Below are 22,886 nucleotides of genomic sequence, written 5' to 3' on the forward strand. Positions count from 1 at the left end.
TCGCTGTGGAGCTCTATGCTGTCTTAAAATAATTAAGTGGAAAAAAATTGGTCTTTATAGAGTAATAATCCATAAAGAATATTTTATCAAGAATAATAATACTCTAAAAAATCAATTATGTTACCAAGACGATTTCATTATAAATGTTTATGCATAATCCAAAGGCTTTGACGACAGAATGCCGACAAGTAGCCTAATTCGTCTTGACCCACCAAAGAATGGGGCTGGTCCGTCTGGTTTGTTTAAGTGATGAACTGCTGAAATTATTGTGCACATGTCCAAAACTGCTCTCTGTAGACAGCCGCGGGGCACAGTTATTTTGGCCCCAAGCTGAAGTCATCCAGTTAAAATATTGGAATGACAAACGTCAAGACATAATAAACGTGTACAGTTTGGGCAGATGGTGGTGCGCAGCAAGCTAGGTTGGTTTTCATTGTGAGTGAACAGGGCCAAAAATAAATAAATGAAGTAGATTCTTTGATAACGGCGATATTTAACACTTTGTCACAACAACACTGGTGAGTGACATTTTTTAATGACCCTTTATTTTTAATGCTATACATAAGAATAGGTTGTATTCTTGAATTACGTTGATATGAAATTGCATTTAGTGTGTAGGCTGTTGCCATTTTATGTGGCTCATTTAATACAGATCAATCTCAGGTTGTGCTGTATGTATCGCAGAAAAATCAGATGCTGCTTGTAGCTGTAGAGTGTGTTGTGCCCCACTCAACTTTTCACGCCAGAGACGTCACTGGTGTTAAATGTGTTTTTTGTTTTTTTTTAAAGTTGAGGAAATCAAACTGTCTCCAGTGGGTAAACTACCTTTTAGAGTCAGTGTCTCTAAATTAGCTCAAATATAAATGTGTTCTGGATTTGCAATAAGCCAATACCCTCCATAATATCAGCCAGGCTGTGAGTGTGAAAGACTTTTATTTCCCTCTCTGGCTGATGGCATATTAATCAGTAAAATTATCATGCCTACTACGGTGTTAGATTGGAAATAAAACATTCATACTTATAGGTCATGATGCTCATTAAGGACAACTGGCTAAGAACACAGATGTCCATCAAACATCAATAGTCTGCTGGAGCCCATTCCTCCCATTCTGTTGTACACACAGCTGATTAAATAAATTGGGGCACAAATACCAAACGGCTCAGTCAAATGTTGACCAGATCAATGCGGCTGCTGCCGAAGTGACAGAATCTGGATACAATAACATTTCGAAAAAGATATTCTTAAGAGCGTTTATGCTTCCCAAAGGTGCCTAAATTTGTATTATTTTGTGCACGCTGATTAAACAGCTAAAGTGTTCCAGGGGAAATTTCTCCCTCAAGAAAATCTCAAAACAGCTGTGCTTAATTTGCTCAACTTGCGCTGAGAAACTGGTTATTATTGGCTTTTTCTTTACCGTTTCTCGTTTAATCAGCTTTTGAATTCATCCCTGTGCCCAAACAAAGCAGAGGCGCCAGCAATCATTACACCGTGAAACCATGAAAGCGGTGAGCGCTAAAAGAAAGCTTAATAACTTATTAAGAGCTTACTGCTTCATCAATGACTTCTGCACAACAATGTGTCCCACCGCCAGCCACACTTTGTTACAGCCCTCTGTCGCTGTTGGGAAACAGACTGATAAAAATAGATAAGAACAGTCCTCGGAGCAGGACAGTAATCATGCTGCTTTGTGTTGGAAAACTTAAAAATGAATTGTTCAAATGGTGTCTTTAAACTTACATCTGCAGAGAAAAAGGGTTCTAATTTAATACAAAATATATGCACAACTGGCTGCAGTCAAATAAACTTTTCATTTGAAAATTTTATTACACACAGAAAGACACCAACATTGCAATGTGCTGTACATTATTTCCAATGTCTCACAGCACCAACAACCTACAAACATGTCACAACTAGTCTCTGGTAGTAAGTGAATATTGGCTACAACAGGAAAAACATAAATGAAAAGTGGTTTCTCAAACCAACTATAGAAAGGGTACATTAAAAAAAAAAAAAAGCAATTATCTGAGAGTGACAATAAAATATTCTGTACATTCTCCAAGGGAAACACTTTGAATTTTCTTACAAATCGGAGTCCTGGGGACTTGGAGGCATTGGTGATGTTACTTTGCAAAGTTTTTTCTCCACCTCTGATTTTAGAATTTCCCCTGTGTAAATAACACCATGAAATAGGTCCATCAAAAACTCTACAGCAGCAGCTCCTGCACATTTTTACCCAATCATTACTCTATATCAAGACACCAAAGTCAGGTAATGCACACAAACACATGAAAAATTTCCTCAGGACATGACCTTGACAGCAGGGTACAATATCAACTGTCACACATGGGCATAAACACACTGGATAGTCGTTCTATTTCCTCCTCTTAACTTGAGGTGTCACATCTAATCAGAACAGGAATGATGGTGATTCAAACAAGATTGCAGTTTGAAATGTAAGAAGTGAAGTATCTAATTAAACAAATCTCCCCCCTTATTTGCTGCGCACCATGTGACGAGGAAGACTCCACCCAGTGGGCTCGTCTGTTGTTCTGTCCTGACACGGTTCAAATATAAGATCAGGAATTATTTTTAAAAACTGAGATTACAATATAAGAAAAAGTACAGGCTTCAAAAAGACATTTAGAAGGCGCAGAAATACGGCATGTGGTCATGGCATGAACAGCTTTAGATCCACCAACAAGATTACACGACAGATAACCAGCAACAGCACAGCCGAGAAACTCTCCAGTGTGCCAGTGTTACGTGGCTGCATCCCTTATCTCTTCAGCATCCTCCCTACTCCTCTCCATCCCCCACGGGCTCCTTCTTGTCAGCCATCAGTTCAACTGCTTCTCTAGCTCCATCTTCGCCCTCAGGGACGTCCTCCTCCTCCTCCCCGTCTTCCTTCTCCTCCTTCTCTTCGCCCTCCTCCTGCTCCTCCTGATCCATGTCAAGCTCTTCAAAGGACGAGCCACTGCCCAAAGACTCGTTGGAGCCTCTGTCGCTGTGCTCCCTGTGTTTAATGTCTTCGTTCGCATCCATTACGTCCCTCAGAGGCAAGGAGGAGGCCAGGGAGGCTGCCGTGGACGCCGCTAAGGACGTCTCTCTGCTGTCCCACGGCATGCCGCCGCTCACCGAGCTCACGTCACTGTGGGAATCTGCACCTGCAGCACGCAACACAAATAAAAAATTTTAAAAAACAGGCTGTGTGAGGGAGTGAGGGTTGTGCAAAACTAATCTAACAGAATAAAATTACTGCAGGCAAAACAAACAAAAAAAAAGCTCACTTAAGAGTAAACTACCAGTGAATTTCTATAAATATTTTTGTGCTAATTCATCAAGTAGATGTTGTTACATTCCACAGCTGAGCGAAAACTTTGACCTGTGGCACCAGAGGAAAAGTCCAGGGATCAACAAAAGTCATTAGGAGCCATCTTATGGGGACTGGTAAGATATTAGAACTGAATCAAAGCGGCGCACCGATCATCTGTAGCCACTAACATGGCCAGAAGCAGTCATCTTTTATATATCGGTTAATGCATAAAGTAAGATTAACACTTTGCTTAGTATTAAAGCCCATCAAAGATGATGCAAGGCTGTGAAGATATGAATGCATGCATTTACATATCGCCATCCTTTGATCAAAGATGAGAAATATAATGCTGGCCTTATGAAACACTCGCATCTCTGGTCACTTAAAATTCACCAGATACGGCTCAGAGTAATTTATCAGCTGAGCTCAGAGGGGACGTAGTTATTGTTGAAGAGACAAAAGATCTTTCACATGAAGTCACAGGCCAGTCGTTAACATGTTATCGCTTTCATTTAATGATCCTGTATTGTGGTGTGGCGTAGTTGACTACAGCTTTACTCAGAGAGGCAGCTGCTGCTGTACTGCATGTCTGTAATCATGAAGACTGTCCATTAGCTTAATTGATGGAGATTTCCTCACCCACATGATCAGCCTGCAAATGCTTTCCGTCTAAACTAGATTCTAATTGGCCCCTGAGCTATGATTCACTGTGACCCGATATCCATTCATCATTCCTGACTATAGTTATTCTTAGGTGTTTTTGTGGGAGCGATCCAGAAGGTCATTGTGGCGACATGAACAGCTGGAGAGCGGCGGAAGGAGTCGGCTGTATAAAAAAATAAAACATACAGAAAGGTTTGAATAAATTGGGCTCAACAATTTAAGGTTCTTAGGAAGAAAAGGACTGAGTGTAACGTACAGAGTGGACGGTGACTACGGTGGCCGTGGCTGGCGGTGCATGTGGAGCGGCCTGCAGGCAGCTACAAACTACAAATCTGAGCCCAGCGTGGTTATCAACACCTCTTCCTCTCTCACAGACGAGCGCAACTGTTTTTTTTTTTTTATCCCTGCTTTGAAGTTGAAAAAGAAAAATAGCTACGCCAGAATGTTGTTTATTGATTACAGCTCTTCTTTCAGTACAGTCACACCGTCTAAACTGGTGTTGAAACTCAGAGGTCTTGATCTGGGCAACTTTATCTGGAGCTGTTATTCCCAACAGGCTGTGAGAATTGGTAAAACTAATGGACATGAGCGATATGTTACTGCTCTTTACATGTCTCGAAATGTGACAAGAGCAGCATCATAAAGTTCATGGAGGCAGCAATTGGACTAATGAGTGACGCTGACAACAGGACCTGTAGGAAGTGGAATATCTGACCCAGTGGGGCCATGATGAAAACCTAGAAAGCTCAAAAGAAATCATATTCCTTTTCCTAGTAATGGGTCATCTGCTTTGGATTTCTACATTTTAGCTGTGGATTTCTTCGTTTCCACATTACAAACACCCTCACATAGTCTCACAATACCAACTGCATCCTCTAGAAGGCAAAACACAGACACAAATGTGTGAGGCATCTCAAGAGTTTACACATTGGAACGAAAGCTCTTGCAAACTTATCTTAGTACCATAGTGAGACTCTGGGCAGGCTGTATTAAAGTGGCTTGGCATCCTAAATGCTCAAGATTGCAGACTAAAGCTGCTACAATTAATCAATTAATTGATTGGTCGTCAAATATGGTATTGATTGTTAAACTATTTTTATAATTGGTTTGAGTAATTATTTAAAAAGACAGAGTCAAAATTTGAATATTTGCTGGTCTCATTACTCTCTTGCAACAGTAAACATTAGGTTGTGGGAAAAAAAACAAGACATTTGAGGGCATCATGTTGGACGTTTTTCAATGTTTTCTGACATCATGGACCCAAAAACTGATGAATAAATCAAGAAAATAATCGACAGTAAAACAAATCGATAGTTGCAGCTCTCCTACAGACTGCTTCAAAGGACAGTTAAGACCACAGCTTCGTAACATCCTTTTGCAAAAAGAAAGTCCAAAACATTTTTATTATTATTATTATTATTGATAAAATAATAATAATAATAACAACAACTTTATTTGTACAGCATCATTCAAAAAGCTAAGCTGCAAAGTGCTTTAAAATACAGCAAACGTAAAATTTTTGCCCCCTAATTTTTTTATAAAGTACATTTGAGGCAAGCTGTGGGGTCACAGTGCCCTCCAGTAAAAAAGATTATGATTGGTGTCACGAAAGTAACCTAACAAGTGTAAATTAAGGACACCAGCCACCTGCTCATGTTACGTTTTCGCTACTTCCATCTAAAAACCGTTAACCTAGCACTGCTCCCACTGCCCCATTTCCCTTCAACTCACCTCCTGCTCCCTTACCACCTGCCTCCTGTGCAGGAGTACCAACACGCACAAGCTTAAAGTGTTGCGCGGATCACTTTGTTTCTCATTTAAAGAGCCACGACTGTGTACAAACACCTTTTTTCTTTTTTCAAACAGCTAGCACAATGTGAGGAGATCATCACTGAATTTGACAAAAGTTGTACTTGGATTGAATCACTGGCTTTGCTTTTAAGTCAGACAGAGTGGTGTCATGTGGGTCAAAGATAGAAGAAGCAGAAGAAGAAGAAGCTTTTATTGTCACAAACACATTACCAGACTGTGACATTCTCTTTTCTATATCCCAGCTGGGGTCAGAGCGCGGGGTCAGCCGTGACAAGGCATCCCCTGCAGCAGACAGGGTTAAGGACCCTGCTCAAGGGCCCGGCTGTGGCAGCTTGGCGGTGCTGGGGGCTTGAACCCCCGACCTTTTGATTAGCAACCCAGAGCCTCAACTGTCAAGTCAATGCTGTATAAACTAAACAAGAGAAATAAATAAAAGATCTGGGGCCTCTGTTGCTGAGCCTCGCTAAGATTACAGATGAATCAGAACTGAGGAATGTAAGAAGGACATCACACCTCCCACCAACACAACAAACATCACTCTTGGGCTTCTCGAAGATGCTTGAGACGTGAAATAAAAAAGCATGAAAACAAAACCCACAAAAAAGTATAAATTACAACTATATTCATAATCACCTGTTAAACCTGTGATCAAATGATAAAACATTGTGTTTGTGTATTTTTTTCCTCCTCTCCTGTTGTTAGACAATGCATTAATGCTTTATTATATTTCAATGTGCTCTTACGTCATGTTTTTTGTTTGCAGCAACCTTGAAATTAAATTTGTTTGACAGATAAAATCAGACTTGATTCTCCCGTTGACCACTAAAACACTATTCACATCATTTTCCTTTTGCTTTCACACTCCAAATAAATCTAATCTGCACATCTAAGTGTGTTTTCACTAAAGGTGTCTTAGGGGAACTAAATACAATAAAGTGTGGAGTCTCCAAGCCGCTCACTAAGGTCACTCGTTTCTTTTCATTCATTTGAGTCTCAACAATCTAATTATCACATTCAGCAGATCTGATCCCGTCTGCGGTGTGGAATATAATATATTGGAAGTGCATTTAGGTTATTATTATGTCTATTTATGGGCCTGTTGATTAGCCGACAGGTCCAAACAAAGCCAGTGGGAATGGTGTTCAGCAGAGCAGGTCGGGTGTGAATGCGATTTTGCACGCTGATGCGGCTTTAAAAAGCATATAGATGGGTTTATGTAGTGATGTATATCTCATTTGCATGTTGCAGCGAAACAGCTTTTTTCCAGAGAGACTCGTTTTTACAATATAAGGAATTTTCCGGGAAATAATGGGACTGTTTAGGGTAATTGGGTGGACAGCCCCCCAAGGAAGAGCCTCGACATACTGGACAACTTTCACCCTTCTTTTTATTTATTTTTTATTTATTTTTTACAACTGCAAGCAAGTCCTGAAATTGGTGCCGTGGTTGAAGCCTCTGAAAGTCTTTTAGATAACATTTGCCTAAATTAGTTGCTAAATTGGGCCCATTGGGATTATTAGCGGAGAATCAAGGTCTTGTTCTTCAAACTGTTTGAAACAGAGGAGAGGATTTTTTTTAAAGGAGATAATTAGACACAGAAAGGGCTGAGGCATGCTGAGAGTTTGGAGAATCAGAGTCTGAGCGGTTGGCGAGAAAAGTGTACCGAGGAATGCGTAAACAGAAGTTAAGAAGTGAAACGGTGGATGGAACGCTTTGTTTACAAATGAGAGCTGGGAGGGAGGATGAAGATGCTCATCATAAAAAATGACCATGAGTAGAGTTTAATAATGGTTATTAGTTTGATGTGTTTGGGTAAAACATAGTTGTTTGTCATGATAAGTGGTGTGATATGATAGAAAGACAATGGATTACCATAAAGGCATAACTCCTGCAGCCGCTTCAGTGTACAGTTAATAATTTCATATGATAATGAGTTCATGTGCATATGACAGTCACATTTCCATCCAAATTTAGTGCCCATTTTCCTGGCAGCTTTTTGCAGTATTTCTGGCATAAATGCACATAAAAACAAGTGAATAGAAACACAAACTTCCCACGATTATCACTCACCTAAATTGAGCATTATTACCTAATGATGTGTTAAGTAAAAGCATGTATCCAATTACTAATGTGTGAATGAACTGAACCAGCCTGCCATGTTGTATGAGTCTATTCTGTACCTTCGCTGGATTTGATAAGTCCCCCGTGGCTTTGTGCATGAAGTGGATATTTATTATTGTTATAAATGGTCTTGAAAACGAAGCCCTCTTGCATGTTTTTCACTGAGGCTGGTTTGTGTCCTCAAAAGATTAACAAGCTTCTTGCGGCACAAACAGTGACTGCTGTGATCGCCAGATTATCATAAAAGTGTTTTCATTTTGTTTGTGTGTTTGCTGCTCTCTCTGGTCGAAGCAGGACAAATGTTAAGGCACAGCCATGGGAGTTCACGGGCAGGATGGTCTATAATGCGGACGGTGGATGAAGGATGAAAAGTTGGCAGTAATCTCCCAGGTGCTGAAGTAGGATTTCCACAGCTGGCTTGTCAGACAGAGCTTAGCTGCCCTGATTGATCTTTCTCCCATTAAGAAAGCTCGGTTGTGTCTGAGACCGAAAACACACACGCGCGCGCGTGCAAGAGAGTGTCTTTTTCTAAAAGTGACTCCTGAACCCAACAGTATTCAAAAACACGGGTTTTGGCCGTGATGTAAGAACAGTGCACGCATGCAGGGACATGTTTATGCATCCTCACATCTGCCTCTTTATTGTTCTTCCCACCAACATACAGTAAATGTCGAACACAACACGAACAGTTTCTTCTGTTGAAGAAATAATAAAAAAAACTTTCCGAGCAATCAAGCAAGATTTTGAATTGATTTAAATTTTGAATTGAACTTCCCTTCTGGGATAAATAAAGTATTTTCATTTCATTTCATTCAAGATGACTTCACACAGCAGAATATAATATAAACTGTCAGATGAAAGGAAACTCCTCAGTGAAAAATCCATCACTCTTGAAGCGACATTTATATTTTTTACCTCCAGCAAACACGTAACAGCTCCTTTTCGTCTTTGTTTTGAACAGTAAAGAGGCCTTGGGTGTTAAGTGTTTCAAAAGAAGCATAAAAAGAATCTCACAATCTTCTGAACGGTGTCAAAAGCATATGTGACATATTGTTGGAGATAATACTCTGCATTGTGAATCTGTAAGGCCAAATCTAACTCTTTATTGTGGTTTCTTAACAGAGCAAACTGAATAACTGTTTCATTCAGTATGATAAACATGAATTTGACTATAATCTGAGTATTTGACACTTTGTGAAGCACATTTATGTTTTTGTCAACATAAGACTGCCAGTGGAGACTTACTGAATCTCTGTATGAGGCGGCTGTGTGTCAAGAAGCAGTTAGATGTGTTCAGACAGAAAGTGAAGCAAATTTCCACCATTTGTACAGACTTGACCACTGGACCATTTATGTTTATGCCCCAAACAGCCATTGTACCGACCATCTAGCTGTGGGCTAGCCAGCACTGGACACACCAGGGGTGTCTGTAGGAGTGTGTTGGTGTTTTTGTGTGGCAGCTCAGCCTCTGACTGATCTTACAGCACACCAGGGACTCCAGTTTTCTACTATTTTCCTACGGTTTCTCTCTTTTTCATCCCACATGTCTGCATGTTTATAGAGAGGATTCATAAAGCCTCGAGATTTGCAGAAATTTTCAGCTCAAGCTGAAACATTTCCAACTCGCTTCGATGCATCTTTATGTCAGTTCACACAGCCCTGAGAGAATGCACATCTCATCTTGTCTTTACATTGACACTGTATACAGTTGTGCTGACTCCACACAGTAAAACCACAACTTGTTTTGTAGACTGATGAGCCAAATATTGTGTAGGTCCCCCATGTGCTGTCTGAACAGGGCTGTTTTGTGGTGTTTGGCACTAGGACGTTTGGGTGCAGTAGGTTTTGTGGTGGAGTCTGCGTGGCTTAGACTAGTTCTCCTGCATCCCATGGATGCTCAATCAGATTGGCCTCAAGGGAGTTTGGAGGCCGGGTCAGCACCTTAGGCTTATTGCTGTGTACCTGAGCAGTTTATGCAGTGTGAAAGGGTGCACTGTCCTGCTGGGTGGTAGTGGGGAAGCAGTGAAGACAACAATGTTTAGGTGGATGGTACATGTCAAAGCAACATCCACGTGTCTAAGTAAAATCCACGTTTCAATGTAAGATCCACATGAGTCAAAGTAACATCCACATGTGTCACAGTAACATCCACATGTGTCACAGTAGCATCCACATGTGTCACAGTAACATCCACATGTATGCCAGGAGCCCAGCTTTCCCAGCACAGTGTACATTGTAAACTCTGATGATCAATGTTATTCACTTTACCTGCCAGTGTTTTAACATTGAGACTGATTAGTTTATTTTTCTACAAATACAAATGTGTGTAATATCAGTATTTTTTCTATTAATACTTTCTACTGAAGTCTATACTTTCCACATTTAGTGGAATCTGTGCAATACCCTAATTTCTACATTAATCTGTACAATATCAGAAGTTCTTATGTACTATATATTTCTTGTTATTTTTTTGTTTTTCAACTGATGTCCCTACATTTTTTGTACTATCCTCCTGCTGCTTGAACACTGCAAATTTCCCTACTGGTGGCTTGGTAAAGGCTTATCTTATCTTATCTTATCTTATCTTATCTCTATTTGTGCAGTTATCAAGCAAATAACACAAGTGCTTGTAGATGTTCAACTTTGAAGACAGCCAGGGTTGCTGTTTCCCTTCTTCCAGTCTCTATGGTAGGCTCTACTAATCACTTCTTGGCTTTACCAACACACAACCATGAAAGTGGTTTCCGTCACATCTGACATCAATTCGTTGCTATCACTAGACGTAGGCTGCACAGGATAACACGTTATTGCACACCTTTTCTGAAAAAAAAATCACAGTATGAAACCCCTTTTGCATGGTATGGTGTCAGAATTGGGTGAATTTAAATAACAAAACACAGAAATGGTGAAAAGGTTTGAAGTTGTGTGTGTGTGTGTGAGTGAGTGTGAATGTGTGTGTGTGAACGTGTGTGTGTGAACGTGTGTGTGTGTATGTGTGTGTGTATGTGAATGTGTGTGTGTATGTGAATGTGTGTGTGCGTGCGCTAAGCAAAGACTCCATTACAAAATTACTTTCTCCTCATGTAATTGTAAAACACGCAATATCAACTTAATTTTATCTGAATTACCGTACTGAAATGTTTTCTAGCACTTTAGTTCTTTCTTATTAACTTTCTCATTTGTAAGAAAGGCAAGGAATAATCAAAACTTTGTCTCGGTCTGCTGATGCTGACAAACTAATTTAAAGTTGTGAATAGCTTTGACTCTCAGTTCACAAGAATGTCAGCGACTCTACGGCAGACAATCCCGCCATGTTTGTGCGGAGAGTGGCCTTTACCTTCCTCAGTGCTTCACTTCAAAGGCAAACGCCATCTGAACATGGCAAAAACCCGTAAACATGTGCAGATCATGGGAGACTTTCTCTCTGATACATCTCCCACATTTAATCTGTGTGTACAGGATGTGTCACATGATCTAAGCTTAAGGCAGACAGTACCTGATATTTATCAGCCCACCTCTGCCCACTCTGTTCAAACAGCCAAACACCATTTTCTTTTTCTAGTGATTTGTGCACCGGCAGTCAATACTGCCATGAGACCGACCTCCAGGTCCAGCGAGTTTCAAAGAGTAACAGCAGCAGAGAGGACACTGCGCTTGAAGACACACACTTGTAATGACAGAACAATTACAGAGTCTCGTACATCACATGTCCTCAGTGATCAGGAGCAGGAGGGGAGTCGATGTGGTGTCGGACGAAATACAAGTTGCCACATATCTCCTCTTCGTTTGCTTCTAACTGACACAAGCAATTTTCTCAACAGAGCAGAAACAGTTTTTTCTCTCTCTCGCTATCAACCTGCTTCATTAGAGTGTGATTAGATGACAACACAGAACAGCCCACAAACTAAGCGACATGTGATGGCTGTTTTTTTTTAATTTATATATTTTTTTAGAGTTATTTGGCCTCTCTGTTTTAAAGTTTCAAGCTTGTATCACTTATTCCTACGGCGGTCAGAGGTGTGGCTGGAGGTCATGGGGTCCTGAGAATGCCTGTGCTTTAATGCAGCCAGGTGAGGAGGTAAACCACAAGATTTTCAGGGGGCGTTAAGTTCCTTTCACTGCTGTCTTAGCTACCACTTTTTAGGCTGACTCACCAGATGTAGGATGCAGGTATAACCGTCCACTGGCTGCTTATTTCAAGCAGCTCTGTCCTTGCCTTCTGCTATGTGCGTGTTACTGTTTTCTTTGCTACGGGATACAACAACCTCCGAGCAGCAACCTACAACACTGGAAATTTCAAGCAATAAGGCTGCTAGTTTGTTTTTTTCTTCTTTTTTTTTTAACAGTAAATCATACTTTTTAATCACAGGGCACGTCTGCAACAAAACAATTCCATACATCACTATTTTGAGAGAACACCGAAGCCACTTTCTGTACTTCAGCTCGTCCGTAGTGACTGATTGATTTACAGATGTACAAACAAGCCAAAGTGGGTTTTTTTTTCCCCTGTCAGAATGATACTGTGGTGCAGTCAGACCAATATGCTCCACAAAATCGGAATGGCAAAGAAAGACCATTTTTTAAAGCTTCTTTCAGTCAGAAAAACAGCTATTTCGTTTTTGATGTGAGAGAAAGCTTTTTTGGCTAATGGGGTGAATATTTTTCTGTGGGAGACCTGAGAATGTGCATAATTTCACCTGTAATGTCAGTTCCTCTGTCCTCATCAGAATCCTCCTCTTTCACATCTGTTTTGACCTCCTCTTTCATTTCTGGTACAAAGAAGTCTGTCTGGCGAGACAGTGGAACCATGTAGTTGGTGACGTGTGAACTGCAGATCTCAATAGTTGGGAACGCGCATAGCTTCCTCTCCTGGTAAAATGGGACAAGAAAAGGACACAAAATACAAGGTTAGATGTACGACAAGATTGCATAATATCATCACAAAGATGGAAGTATTCTGTGCACATAAAACCTTGACAACAAAGACAGGAGTTGAAAAAGTAAAGGAACATGTAGAAGTAACATTTCTCTCCTTTAGTGAATATCACCACCATGCTTTTTCTTTTTTTTTTTGTTTCCTTTAGTGTATGCCTTCATGTTTCTGGGAAATCTCACATTGATGAAAGAAGTCTAAACTGGATCACTCAACTTATACATTCAGGTGATCCAGTAGAGCAGAGCCTTAAGATGCCTCACTGTACTGGCTGTAAAAGTGCAAGAGTGTGGTGTGTGATGTCTTCAGATGGACAGAATATCAGATATATGTAGCTTTAAAATGTCTTCAATTTGCTGACATCACACTATGCCTTTCACACATTAATGTGAATATATGCCCCCCCCTCCTCCCCAAGTGGGCCTATTAAAGTTGCATTACACATCGACGTGTCTACATTTGCACTCTCCAGTGGTGTGTGTAGAAAGTGGGAGAGTTTATAAATATTATACCATATTTTCTCTAAAGAGGACATTAGCCTTGCATAATTTTGCTTTATGCTTTCATATGGTTCACAAGAGACTGCAGAGGAGTGAGCTCTCTGATGAGCCGTAACAGTGCGGCCGGAGGAAGCAGGGGGTGAGCTGCACGGGCCGGTCCCGGCTACGATTGGTCGCAAAGTGGCAGATGAATGTTTTATCGTGGGACAATGCATGACCAAAATGGCTTGAAAATAGATTCGACGTAAGCCCTACTAGTCCTTCTAACTCATGCTGATGAACCATTTGCTTCGTTCTACAGAGCCTCCAAAACTTCACATTTGGGACTACTTTTGCATTACCTCGCAATAACTTTCCGACAGTGGCTCAGGTGGTGGAGCAGGTTGTCCGCTAATCGCAAAGGTGACAACTCAGTCCCCAGCAGCTCCGGTCTACATGCCAAAGTGTTCTCGGCCAAGACGCTGAACCACAAAGTTCTTTGGAATGCAACCATGACTGCACACACACACATAACCAATGCACGTAGTCAGTGTTACACCCATTAAAAACCAAAGTGTCACGGTCCAAATCGTAGGAACCACAGCTACGGCCACATTCACAGGTGCCAACCAGCTCCTCTGGTTATCCTCTTGAATGCAGTAGTGCAAGACTTTTGTCTGAGGAGCCAAAGCTGAGGGGGCACCAACTAACAATATCATCACAATCAGTAGGGGTCTACTACATAATACATGGTACTGTAACACAATACACATCAGCCTTTCTTTATGGGTCAGCGGGGATAGAAAAGCATTCCAAAAACCATGACCTTTCAGGATTCTATATACTTCAAAATGCTTTTTTTTTTCTTCCTTTGGCTACAATGTCAATTCACAAGATTACCTAACCAAAAAGACAAAAATCATAGAAAAACAGTCAAGCTAGTATTAAAGCAGTATTTAAGAAATAAAGTGTGGGTGTTCTTAGCTTATTTCAAGTTCAAATACACAATATACACTGACTGGAGAGAGAGAAAAGAAAGCTGGGGAGCGCAGATACATGGGGTGTGTGCTTGGTCTGTAACAATGTTTAGGTGGGAGGTATGGAGGCACCTTCAAAGGCCAGTCAGGGGGTCAAAGTCTCTATTGAAATCTCATTGGCCACCCCTGATCTGATAGGTCAAGTTCATTCACTGAATCTATGATGTCCAAGTTTTAGTAAATGCAACTATGGTGTCTTAGTATAAATGAAAGCTCAGACATGTGAACTCAAAACAAGTCTTCTGGCTGCAGTGACAAAAGAAAAACTGGCTCATGAGTGTAATATTACGGTAACTTAAGCTGCTTTAGGCTGCTGTGTCACCTGGTTGTAGTTTGATGTGTAACAATGCACAGTTTAGAACACTTTGAGTACAAAAAAGCCTGCGTTTTACAGCCAACCTCAATGTGTGCTTAAGTACAGCACCTTTCCAGCCCTGAACAGAAATTTTCTTCATTTAAATCTGAACTGACCAGTTTGAAAATTCACAGATACTGTACTTTCTCTAGAACTATTTGCTCAGTGAAAAGACTGAAGGGTTGATTCCTCAAAAGCTGCTACTGTATAATGCATTGGGTTAAACAGTGCGTCTGTGTTTCCCTTTTCTTTGTTTCTTGCATACATTCTTTCCCATGTGAACACGGCAACAGACAGAGCTAACAATCTTTATATTACCCAGTATAACTCCCCTTAATTTGCATTTTTATGCTCACACTGCTCGGCTTCTCACTGTGTGAATTTTCTCAGAATTTCATAAATGTCTCATCTCTTAATTTAGGTGTACAGAACTGCAACGTTGTCATGACAGTGTGACGGAAAAAGGGCTTTTTATGAGAGGGAAAGAGAGATGGTCTAACAGCCGTCACATGGCTCATTTTCCTATGGGTCAGGGTGATCTGGGCTGATTGATTGGTTTTAATCTAATCCTTGCAGAGTAAGACTGTAGGAGCTGGTATGAATCACCTGGTTGCTAACACAGAGGCTCCAGCCCTGGGGCTGCCTATGCAAATGAGTGCCCATCTCCTTGAACCTGCTCCGATAATGAGCAGGGAATTCGAGACAAAGACAGCTCACTATACTGTAGACACACACACACACACACACACACACACACACACACACACGACTCTGAGGGATACTATAACAGATAAGACAAAGAAAGCCGCATGTTAGAAAGCTGTGTACCGATATATATCTGCATTACTGACAGTAACATTTACCTCGCTGAAACCGCAACTTGCTCAGAATTGTCACAGTCTCTGTATGTAAGAGGTGCCGCCCCTGTGACAGGAGGGTCTGCAGGGTTTCATTTCTGTGTTCAACGACATCAGGAGATTTTACTGATTAACACACCATCAGCAGGAGAGGAAATCACCTCCTATTATCTTTGGAAGAAATAAAAACCTGAATATTCTCAGCACTCCAAACAGCACGAGACCTTGTTCCACTCTATGTGCTGATTTTTTGCCTTCAAGACAGGAAATGACAAAGGACATTTTTCTACAGACTCAAAATATTTTACTGTAGCCGAAGGTAATTAATGTTACTGTGACATTATTTCGGTATGTGAAGCTGAGCAGGGCATCAGCGAAGCAGTGGATTACGCTTGTGCATTTTTAGAAACCATAGATTTAATTTGGCTTAACTCACTTTAACAATTTTGACTCTGGATCTTGTGATTCTTGTTGCATGTAATTGATCCGTATCAGTTATTATCATACTGATAAATGGATGATGATTTAGAATCACTTTGAATAACATGTTTTGTTTTTTGTTTGGCTCATCCGATAACTGTGCAGGATCACACTGACATGTATAACAAGTGTCATATTATTCAGTCATAGAGAGATGCGGATATGATCTAAAACTGAGTCAATCCTGCCGGCTGAAACACTGCATCTTGTGATTCTTAATGTATTTTGCAAGATAAAGCAGAATTTAAAAAAACTTCTATTCTCACCTTCCAAACAACCTTTCCTCCAAACTGTTTATTAAATTGTGACCCTGCTTGGAGGTATTTTTAATCTGTGTTTATAATATTAAATTCAGTTACACTTTGATTTGATAACCGGAGTGTTGCTCTTTGATGTATTTCAAAGAACTCTGGAGCACGACCTGTGAATATTTCTTATCACTCCCTCTGTTGTTGACACGAAGAACTATTCCAAACCAGATGCTAATATACATACTTGACTCCGGCTCTGTTTGTATTTGCAAATACTGTCACTACAGCACAAACCATATGCATATTAACTAAACTGCCATGCAACTTCTTGAAGCGATATCAAGAATTTTTTGCTTTTTTCTGTATTAATTCCACACTGACAAAAACGCTCATATATACTGAGGTGGGAACTTTTAATTGGTTTCTTTCTTTTGATAATACATTTTACCCGTGTTTTCCCTGCACTTACTGTTTTTAAATAATTCAAGACAGAAATGGATTTATTTAATTTAATCTCTGAAAAGTTGTATAATATTCAGGTAGCACACTGTAATCACTATAGATGGCTCTATTTCCTTCACGCCAAAAATACCCGTTCACAACTCGAACATAACTATAGTGGGCGGGATGTGGAACTGTAATTACAGAAGGAATCCTGTATAATGGTCATGTTTGCATAAAAGTCATTGCCAATTGCTCTAAGCTTCTATATAAAGCGACATAAACTAAGCTGCTTCCATATTACATGCAATGCACAGTATGAAATCTATTCATTTAAATTGTCTTACCCACTTTAATGATCGCTGCGGTCTCCTCTGACAGGAAACTAAACATTTATTATATGCAGATCAACACAAATTTAATCTCTGAAAAGTACATTTCACTGACCAGAAGTGCATATTTACTCTCACCAGGGAGATGAATATAGAAATAGACAGATTAACTGTCTTGTCATAATCAAAACTCACTCCTGGCTTGAATGATTTAATTACGACAAGCAAGATGTTCTATTTCCTTCCAGTGCCCTTTTCTTGTCTGTGCCTCCATGTCTGCCGTCTGATTGGGTGCCATCTATTTCCCTATAGCTTATCATGGAGTCAACATGCATCCACTTAACCCGCGTCTGTGTCTTGGAGCTGCGGGGATTGAAACGTGCTCTCCTGCAGGGTACAGAGGCAGATGAGACTGAGCCCACTAAAAACAGGTCAGTCGTTTCTTGCCTGCCGGCTCAAAGCAGACCGAACCGTTGTGAACATCACAGTCAAAGTTATTCTCTCAAGACTGGTGCATCATCCTGGGCAAAGAACCAGCAGGAGGAAAAAAGAACAGTCAGCATCAGCATGGCTAAAACAATAATTCTACAGACCATTACCTTTTCCTAACCTTCGTAATAGCTCTACAAAATGGGTCACTTTGTGTCCTGGCCCTTCCTCTCTATGTTATGCAACCTCACCTCTTAATAATTAATGATAGTGCAGCACTGGACTGTTTTGCCTATTAAACATGTTACAATTAAATTAGCTGTGAATATGTGGTGGAGAATGAGTCATCATGCCGCTATACAGAATGAACATTGAAGAATTTCCTTGAACAAATCATGCTGCCATTAAACTCCCAAAAGTCTTGTAAAGCAACCCCAGGAATGTGATGTCAAGAATTCATAATATATTGGAGGAGTGAAATGTATTAATTCTTAATCATGTGCAATGAAGCACTAAAGGTATGCAGCTTTTATTTCTGTTGTGAAAATCTAGACAAGCCGTAATAAAAGCAAACAAGGTTCAACAGTATTTGTCTTTTATATTATAATAAAGAATAATAGGAGATGGATGGATAGGTAGATGGATAGATGGACAAATCTAGCAGTATTTCTTTGATTACTTATTTTTCAAAAATAAAAAAAAAATAAAAAAACAGGAATCATCATGTTTATTTTTTCACATGCCCGTAGATGTTACCAATACTGGAAAATCGATTCCACATACTATAGATATTTTACTATTTAAATTTTCATATTGCACCTGTTCTTGTCTCCTATCTTCTCTGCATAAACACAGGCTGCAGTTCAGCTGAAAAATCCCTGATATTTTCTCATGTGTCTGTCACTTGTGGTTCTGCACTTGCTGTGAGGACCAGAAAACGTTTCTTTTTAAAATAATATGCTTCGACAAAATATATCTAACTTTTTTTTTTTTGCAGATTTTTTTTTTGAATGAGCCATTTAGAACAAAGTGATTTTAATAAAATATCAAGATTTTACAACCAGATTTGGTTAATTTTCCCGACCAAAGGGCATGTCATAGTTAAGTATTTCAAGGACCACTGGAAAGTTAAAAGAAAATCCTGTTTTCACAGTTTCTGGATGTGTTAAGTGGTATAATTTGGGCTTTAAAAAAAAAAAAAAAAAAAAGATAACATGCTGTTCAAACCTGCTGGCAGGTTTTTGGGTTTACAGGGGGATTAAATGGGTTTGGTTTGATTTTACACCTATTAGAATGACATAAACAGGGCAGTGTTTTAATCTCAGGTGGAGTCAGTGAGAAACGGTGATCGAGCCAGAAGTGAATCATTTCACAGATCTACCAACACAGGCGCAGCATCAGTTCTGCTGATGTGTCCTTGACCACTGGATCTCTTACACCCCCGAGGTTACAACTCTGTGCCTGACCTTTTACCTGCATTGGAAAATACAAGCAGTAATTCCCCACTAGATCAATAAAAGTGTCACATTTTCTTATTACTGCTCATCATGCAGCCGCCTAGAAGTAGAATGATCACAATTGTAGTGATCAATATGAGTTTCAAAAGTGAAATCTAAAATGCTCTTCACATATCCAACCAAGCGAAACCAGCAAACTTTTACTAAAGACAAAATATGATAAATGATTACAAGTTGTACAAACTGATTGGGGTAAATTGTTACGTACAGACAACGCTCAGTTTTCTTAGAATCACCTAAACCAGAAAGGATTTCTTTTTAAGCATGAAATTGGTGCTGCTGGAGACACTTTGTTTAATTGGCAATTTCATTAGATGGTGACGCTACTAAGCCTCTGAGTAAATCAGGGGTGATTGTAACTGTTGTCTGCGTAAAAATCACACACTGTGTCTTTGGGTGTAATCAGTGTATGTGTGCAGGTTGGGGGAAACAGACGGATATAGGGAAGGGTCTCATGGGGTTTCGTAGTGTCTTTGACCTCTCCGGCAGCTGCTCTGTGAACACACTGTATCCCTCCTCCAATAGAAATACCAATAAGAGGAAAGTAAACATAGATAACAACACCCCTGGAGCTTGATTTACTGCATCACTTAACTAACCCTGAGCTATAAATATGGCCACAGAGTAACTGGGCCATAAGTACAGCAGAGGAGCTCAATGGTGATGCGTGAGTATCGCAGCCTGTCACATATGAAACGCATTCCGTCCTGCCAGGTCTGATGAATAACACTAACGCAAACAATCCTCCGCGTCCAGATGTGTCTTGAAAGCCACAACGTCAAGAAGATTCTCAAAGATCTGAGCATTAGATTGGTTCTTCTTTTCATGTGTCATCCCTCAGCTCTGTGTTTGTGTTCAGCTCAGTGGCTAATCTGGATGCTGGCCAAAAAGAAAAAAAAAAAACAAACAGAAGACATTGGAGAATCTCACTCTCAAGAGGGAGCAGTCTCACAAAGTCGAGGAGCAAACACTGCAAATATCAGGAGGTCTGACGTGAGATCGACCCAGACAGAGGGGTCAATTCTAGCTCGCTCTGTTCTGTGGGTTTTCAGGAGGTGTTGTTTGTCAGGTTGCATGGAGGAAATTTAAAGTTTGTATGAGCGGCGGACGTGAACCTGACAACGTACCCTGCATCATTCTTTCTAAGTCTGATGTTGGTTTTGTTTTTCCTATATCTGAAGACCAGGCAAAGGTAAAGTCTGTGTTGATGTGTAGCATGTTCTAGATTTACTATCCCTCTGCCCCTTTCCTCCCTCATCTTCCCTCTCTACCCTTTTACCCTTGTCATGGACACAAATGCACACAGGATGCAAGTAGGAACACTGGATGTTTTCAGCGAACCACGATGGAGATGTTTGAATTCTGCAGAAAGTGTATTGGATGAGAACGGCAGACTGCACCTTTATCACCTTAAAGTGGAGTCACTTTGATAATACAGAGTTTCCTGCAGCACGTTTTGGTGTTGTTCCCTCAAAACTAAAGATTTTTTTAATGTATACACCACAAATGTTTTCCTCTGTTCAAAAATCACAAAAGGAAAAGAGATCAGTGTCTCCACTGACAGCCAACTCAAATTTTGCAAAATACAATACAATTCACAACTGCAAAATAATCAGTTCAGACAAATGCTAATGTTCATTTGTTTCGACTAGAAACGCATCATCACGCTGTTACTTTCACTCTTGTTAGATTCATTACTCTTTCCTCCGACTGATAAATCTCAGCTGGATGCTGAACGTCCCGTTGAGCTCACGAGGGATGTTACGAATTCTAGGAAACTCAAAAGAAAAAAAACACAACCTTAAATGGAAGCAGACAGGGGGGAAAAATGTACACAGCAAAAAAGGCAAATTGCAACACTTCATCTCAGCGGGATTCGGCGGACATCAGTAGAGGGTTTTGTATTAAAGAATAAAAGGATTGGATTCTAGATTTAGGACAGGACTGCGGGTAACAGCCTTGTTTCAAATCCAGAAGGTCAGAGATTTGATTCTCACAGTGTCACGAGCAAGGCACTGAGTCACTGCTGCCTGTTTCACTGCAGACCACTCTGCATGAAAAAAACAAAAAAAACAAAAAAAACACGGTGTTATCACAAGAATCGGAAACCCGGAAAGAGAGAATGTGTAAACACAGTACATTAGCACAAATAGAGACTGAAGTCCACTTTCTGTCTCTCTGTCAGCTGTATGAAACTGTCAGAGAAAGCCTCCTACAGCAGGTTAGAGCAGCAGAGCCAACATATGATGAACTGATGAGACCGTTAGCAGAAGAACCACAATTCGTACAACCAGCCACACAATATGTAACACTCTGCCACAAATTAAAGAGCAAACCTATTTGGATCTATTCTGGTTCTATGTTATTATGAGTGACCTTTAAATTGGATAATTTCCTCATTTTATTGTATTTCACTTTATCTGTCTGTTTAAGACATTTAGATGTGATCTAACTATATCTAATAGGATGTGATGTGCCAGCAACTCCGGTTGTTTACCACGCATTCCATTAAAGGATATTAAATTCAATGGAACTGAATTAAGAGTGGTAATTCTTGTGAATGCATACAGACTCTTTCTCTACTTCTGACTCAGGCCTTTTCTTCCGTGCATCTCAGGCAACTTTCTACTTCCACTGCACACAAACAGAGTCTTGGTCTCAGATGCTACATAGCCAAAAGGCAACTGATGAGTTACTATACCTTCCACGAGTGAGTGGCCACCAGGGACACCAATAAATGGCTGTCCCATACATGACTGAACACAATTTGTGACAGGTAGCCCATGATGATGGCAGATTACAGTGCAGTAGGAAAAATACATCCTCACACCTAACAACTGTTGAAAAACACCATTATACCTTGCAAATGGGAGTCTGACGGCGAGGGTCTGTGGCTGACAGTGCCTTTCTGTTAGTCCAGACTTAAAAATCTTTAGAGCCGTTAGATGGCTTGTCATGAAATTTAGTGCAGATATCCACAGTCCCTGGAGGAATAAGCACACTGACCTTGGTGATCCTCTGACATTTTTTTTTTTCTTACACAACCTTGAAGTTGACATTTGTACTTCAAAGTGAAAGGGCTTCAAATCTACAAGATGTTTTACGCTTCTTCAATCACATTTTTCTAAGTTATTTAGTTTGTGGCCCATTATTTCACTATTAAAATGGCAAAATTGTAAGATTGGCTGTATATATACATGATTTCCAGATATTGTAACCTTATGATTAGCATCGAAGCAGAATTTCAGTACTTTATGTCATTTGACATCAGACAAATATCTGCAAAATGAATCATCTGTCAAGATGTACATGCTAACAAACTGCACAGTCTACACCTGCTTCGCATCAACATGTTATCACTGATATTATGTGGCAGCATCGTCGATGTGGTTTGCATCCTGTATTGTCATTTAGTTACTAAATATTCATCATCGTCATTTTGACTATATTCTATCACGAAGAGTCTATATGTCAAAGAACCGCAGCGCTTAAGAACTGTACAATGTAAGCAGAAGCTCTAAACTTTTTTACACGTCCACATTAATAAACATAAACATCATATGCTTTCTGATAACAGTCAACAAATATATTTTTTTAAAGGAGCATTAACACTAGTGATTGTTAGTAATCAAGGAGACCAATAACTGATGTTTGGAACAGAAACATTTGATAATTTGAAAAATCTTTGTGTCAAAATTTTGAATAACACAAACTCAAACACAGAACCTTAGTAAAATGCCATTGTTAAATTATGCCTTAGTAATTTTTATTCAAAGTTTAATCATTTAATTGAAAGAGAACTATCAACACTCAAGGATAAATGTTGATAGACACAAAGAGGTTAGAAAGGTAAGGAAAAAAGGAA

The 22,886-nt window shown here is 40.0% G+C and overlaps 1 protein-coding gene across 1 annotated transcript in view; it reads right to left on the bottom strand.

The window, feature by feature from the left end:
- Nucleotides 1-1,800: 1,800 nt before the first annotated feature.
- The window catches only part of LOC103368480 (testis-expressed sequence 264 protein-like), a 33,386-nt gene continuing 12,300 nt past the window's right edge, over nt 1,801-22,886 (bottom strand). The window contains exons 2-3 of the mRNA XM_008296877.1: nt 12,608-12,779; nt 1,801-3,165 (exon numbers count right to left, since the gene is read on the bottom strand). Coding sequence (XP_008295099.1) covers nt 2,798-3,165; nt 12,608-12,779 — 540 coding nt within the window. The 3' untranslated portion in view covers nt 1,801-2,797. The remainder of the gene's footprint in view (nt 3,166-12,607; nt 12,780-22,886) is intronic.

The sequence above is a fragment of the Stegastes partitus genome, unplaced genomic scaffold (assembly GCF_000690725.1).
Source record: "Stegastes partitus isolate 25-593 unplaced genomic scaffold, Stegastes_partitus-1.0.2 Scaffold1159, whole genome shotgun sequence".
Classification (NCBI taxonomy): domain Eukaryota; kingdom Metazoa; phylum Chordata; class Actinopteri; family Pomacentridae; genus Stegastes; species Stegastes partitus.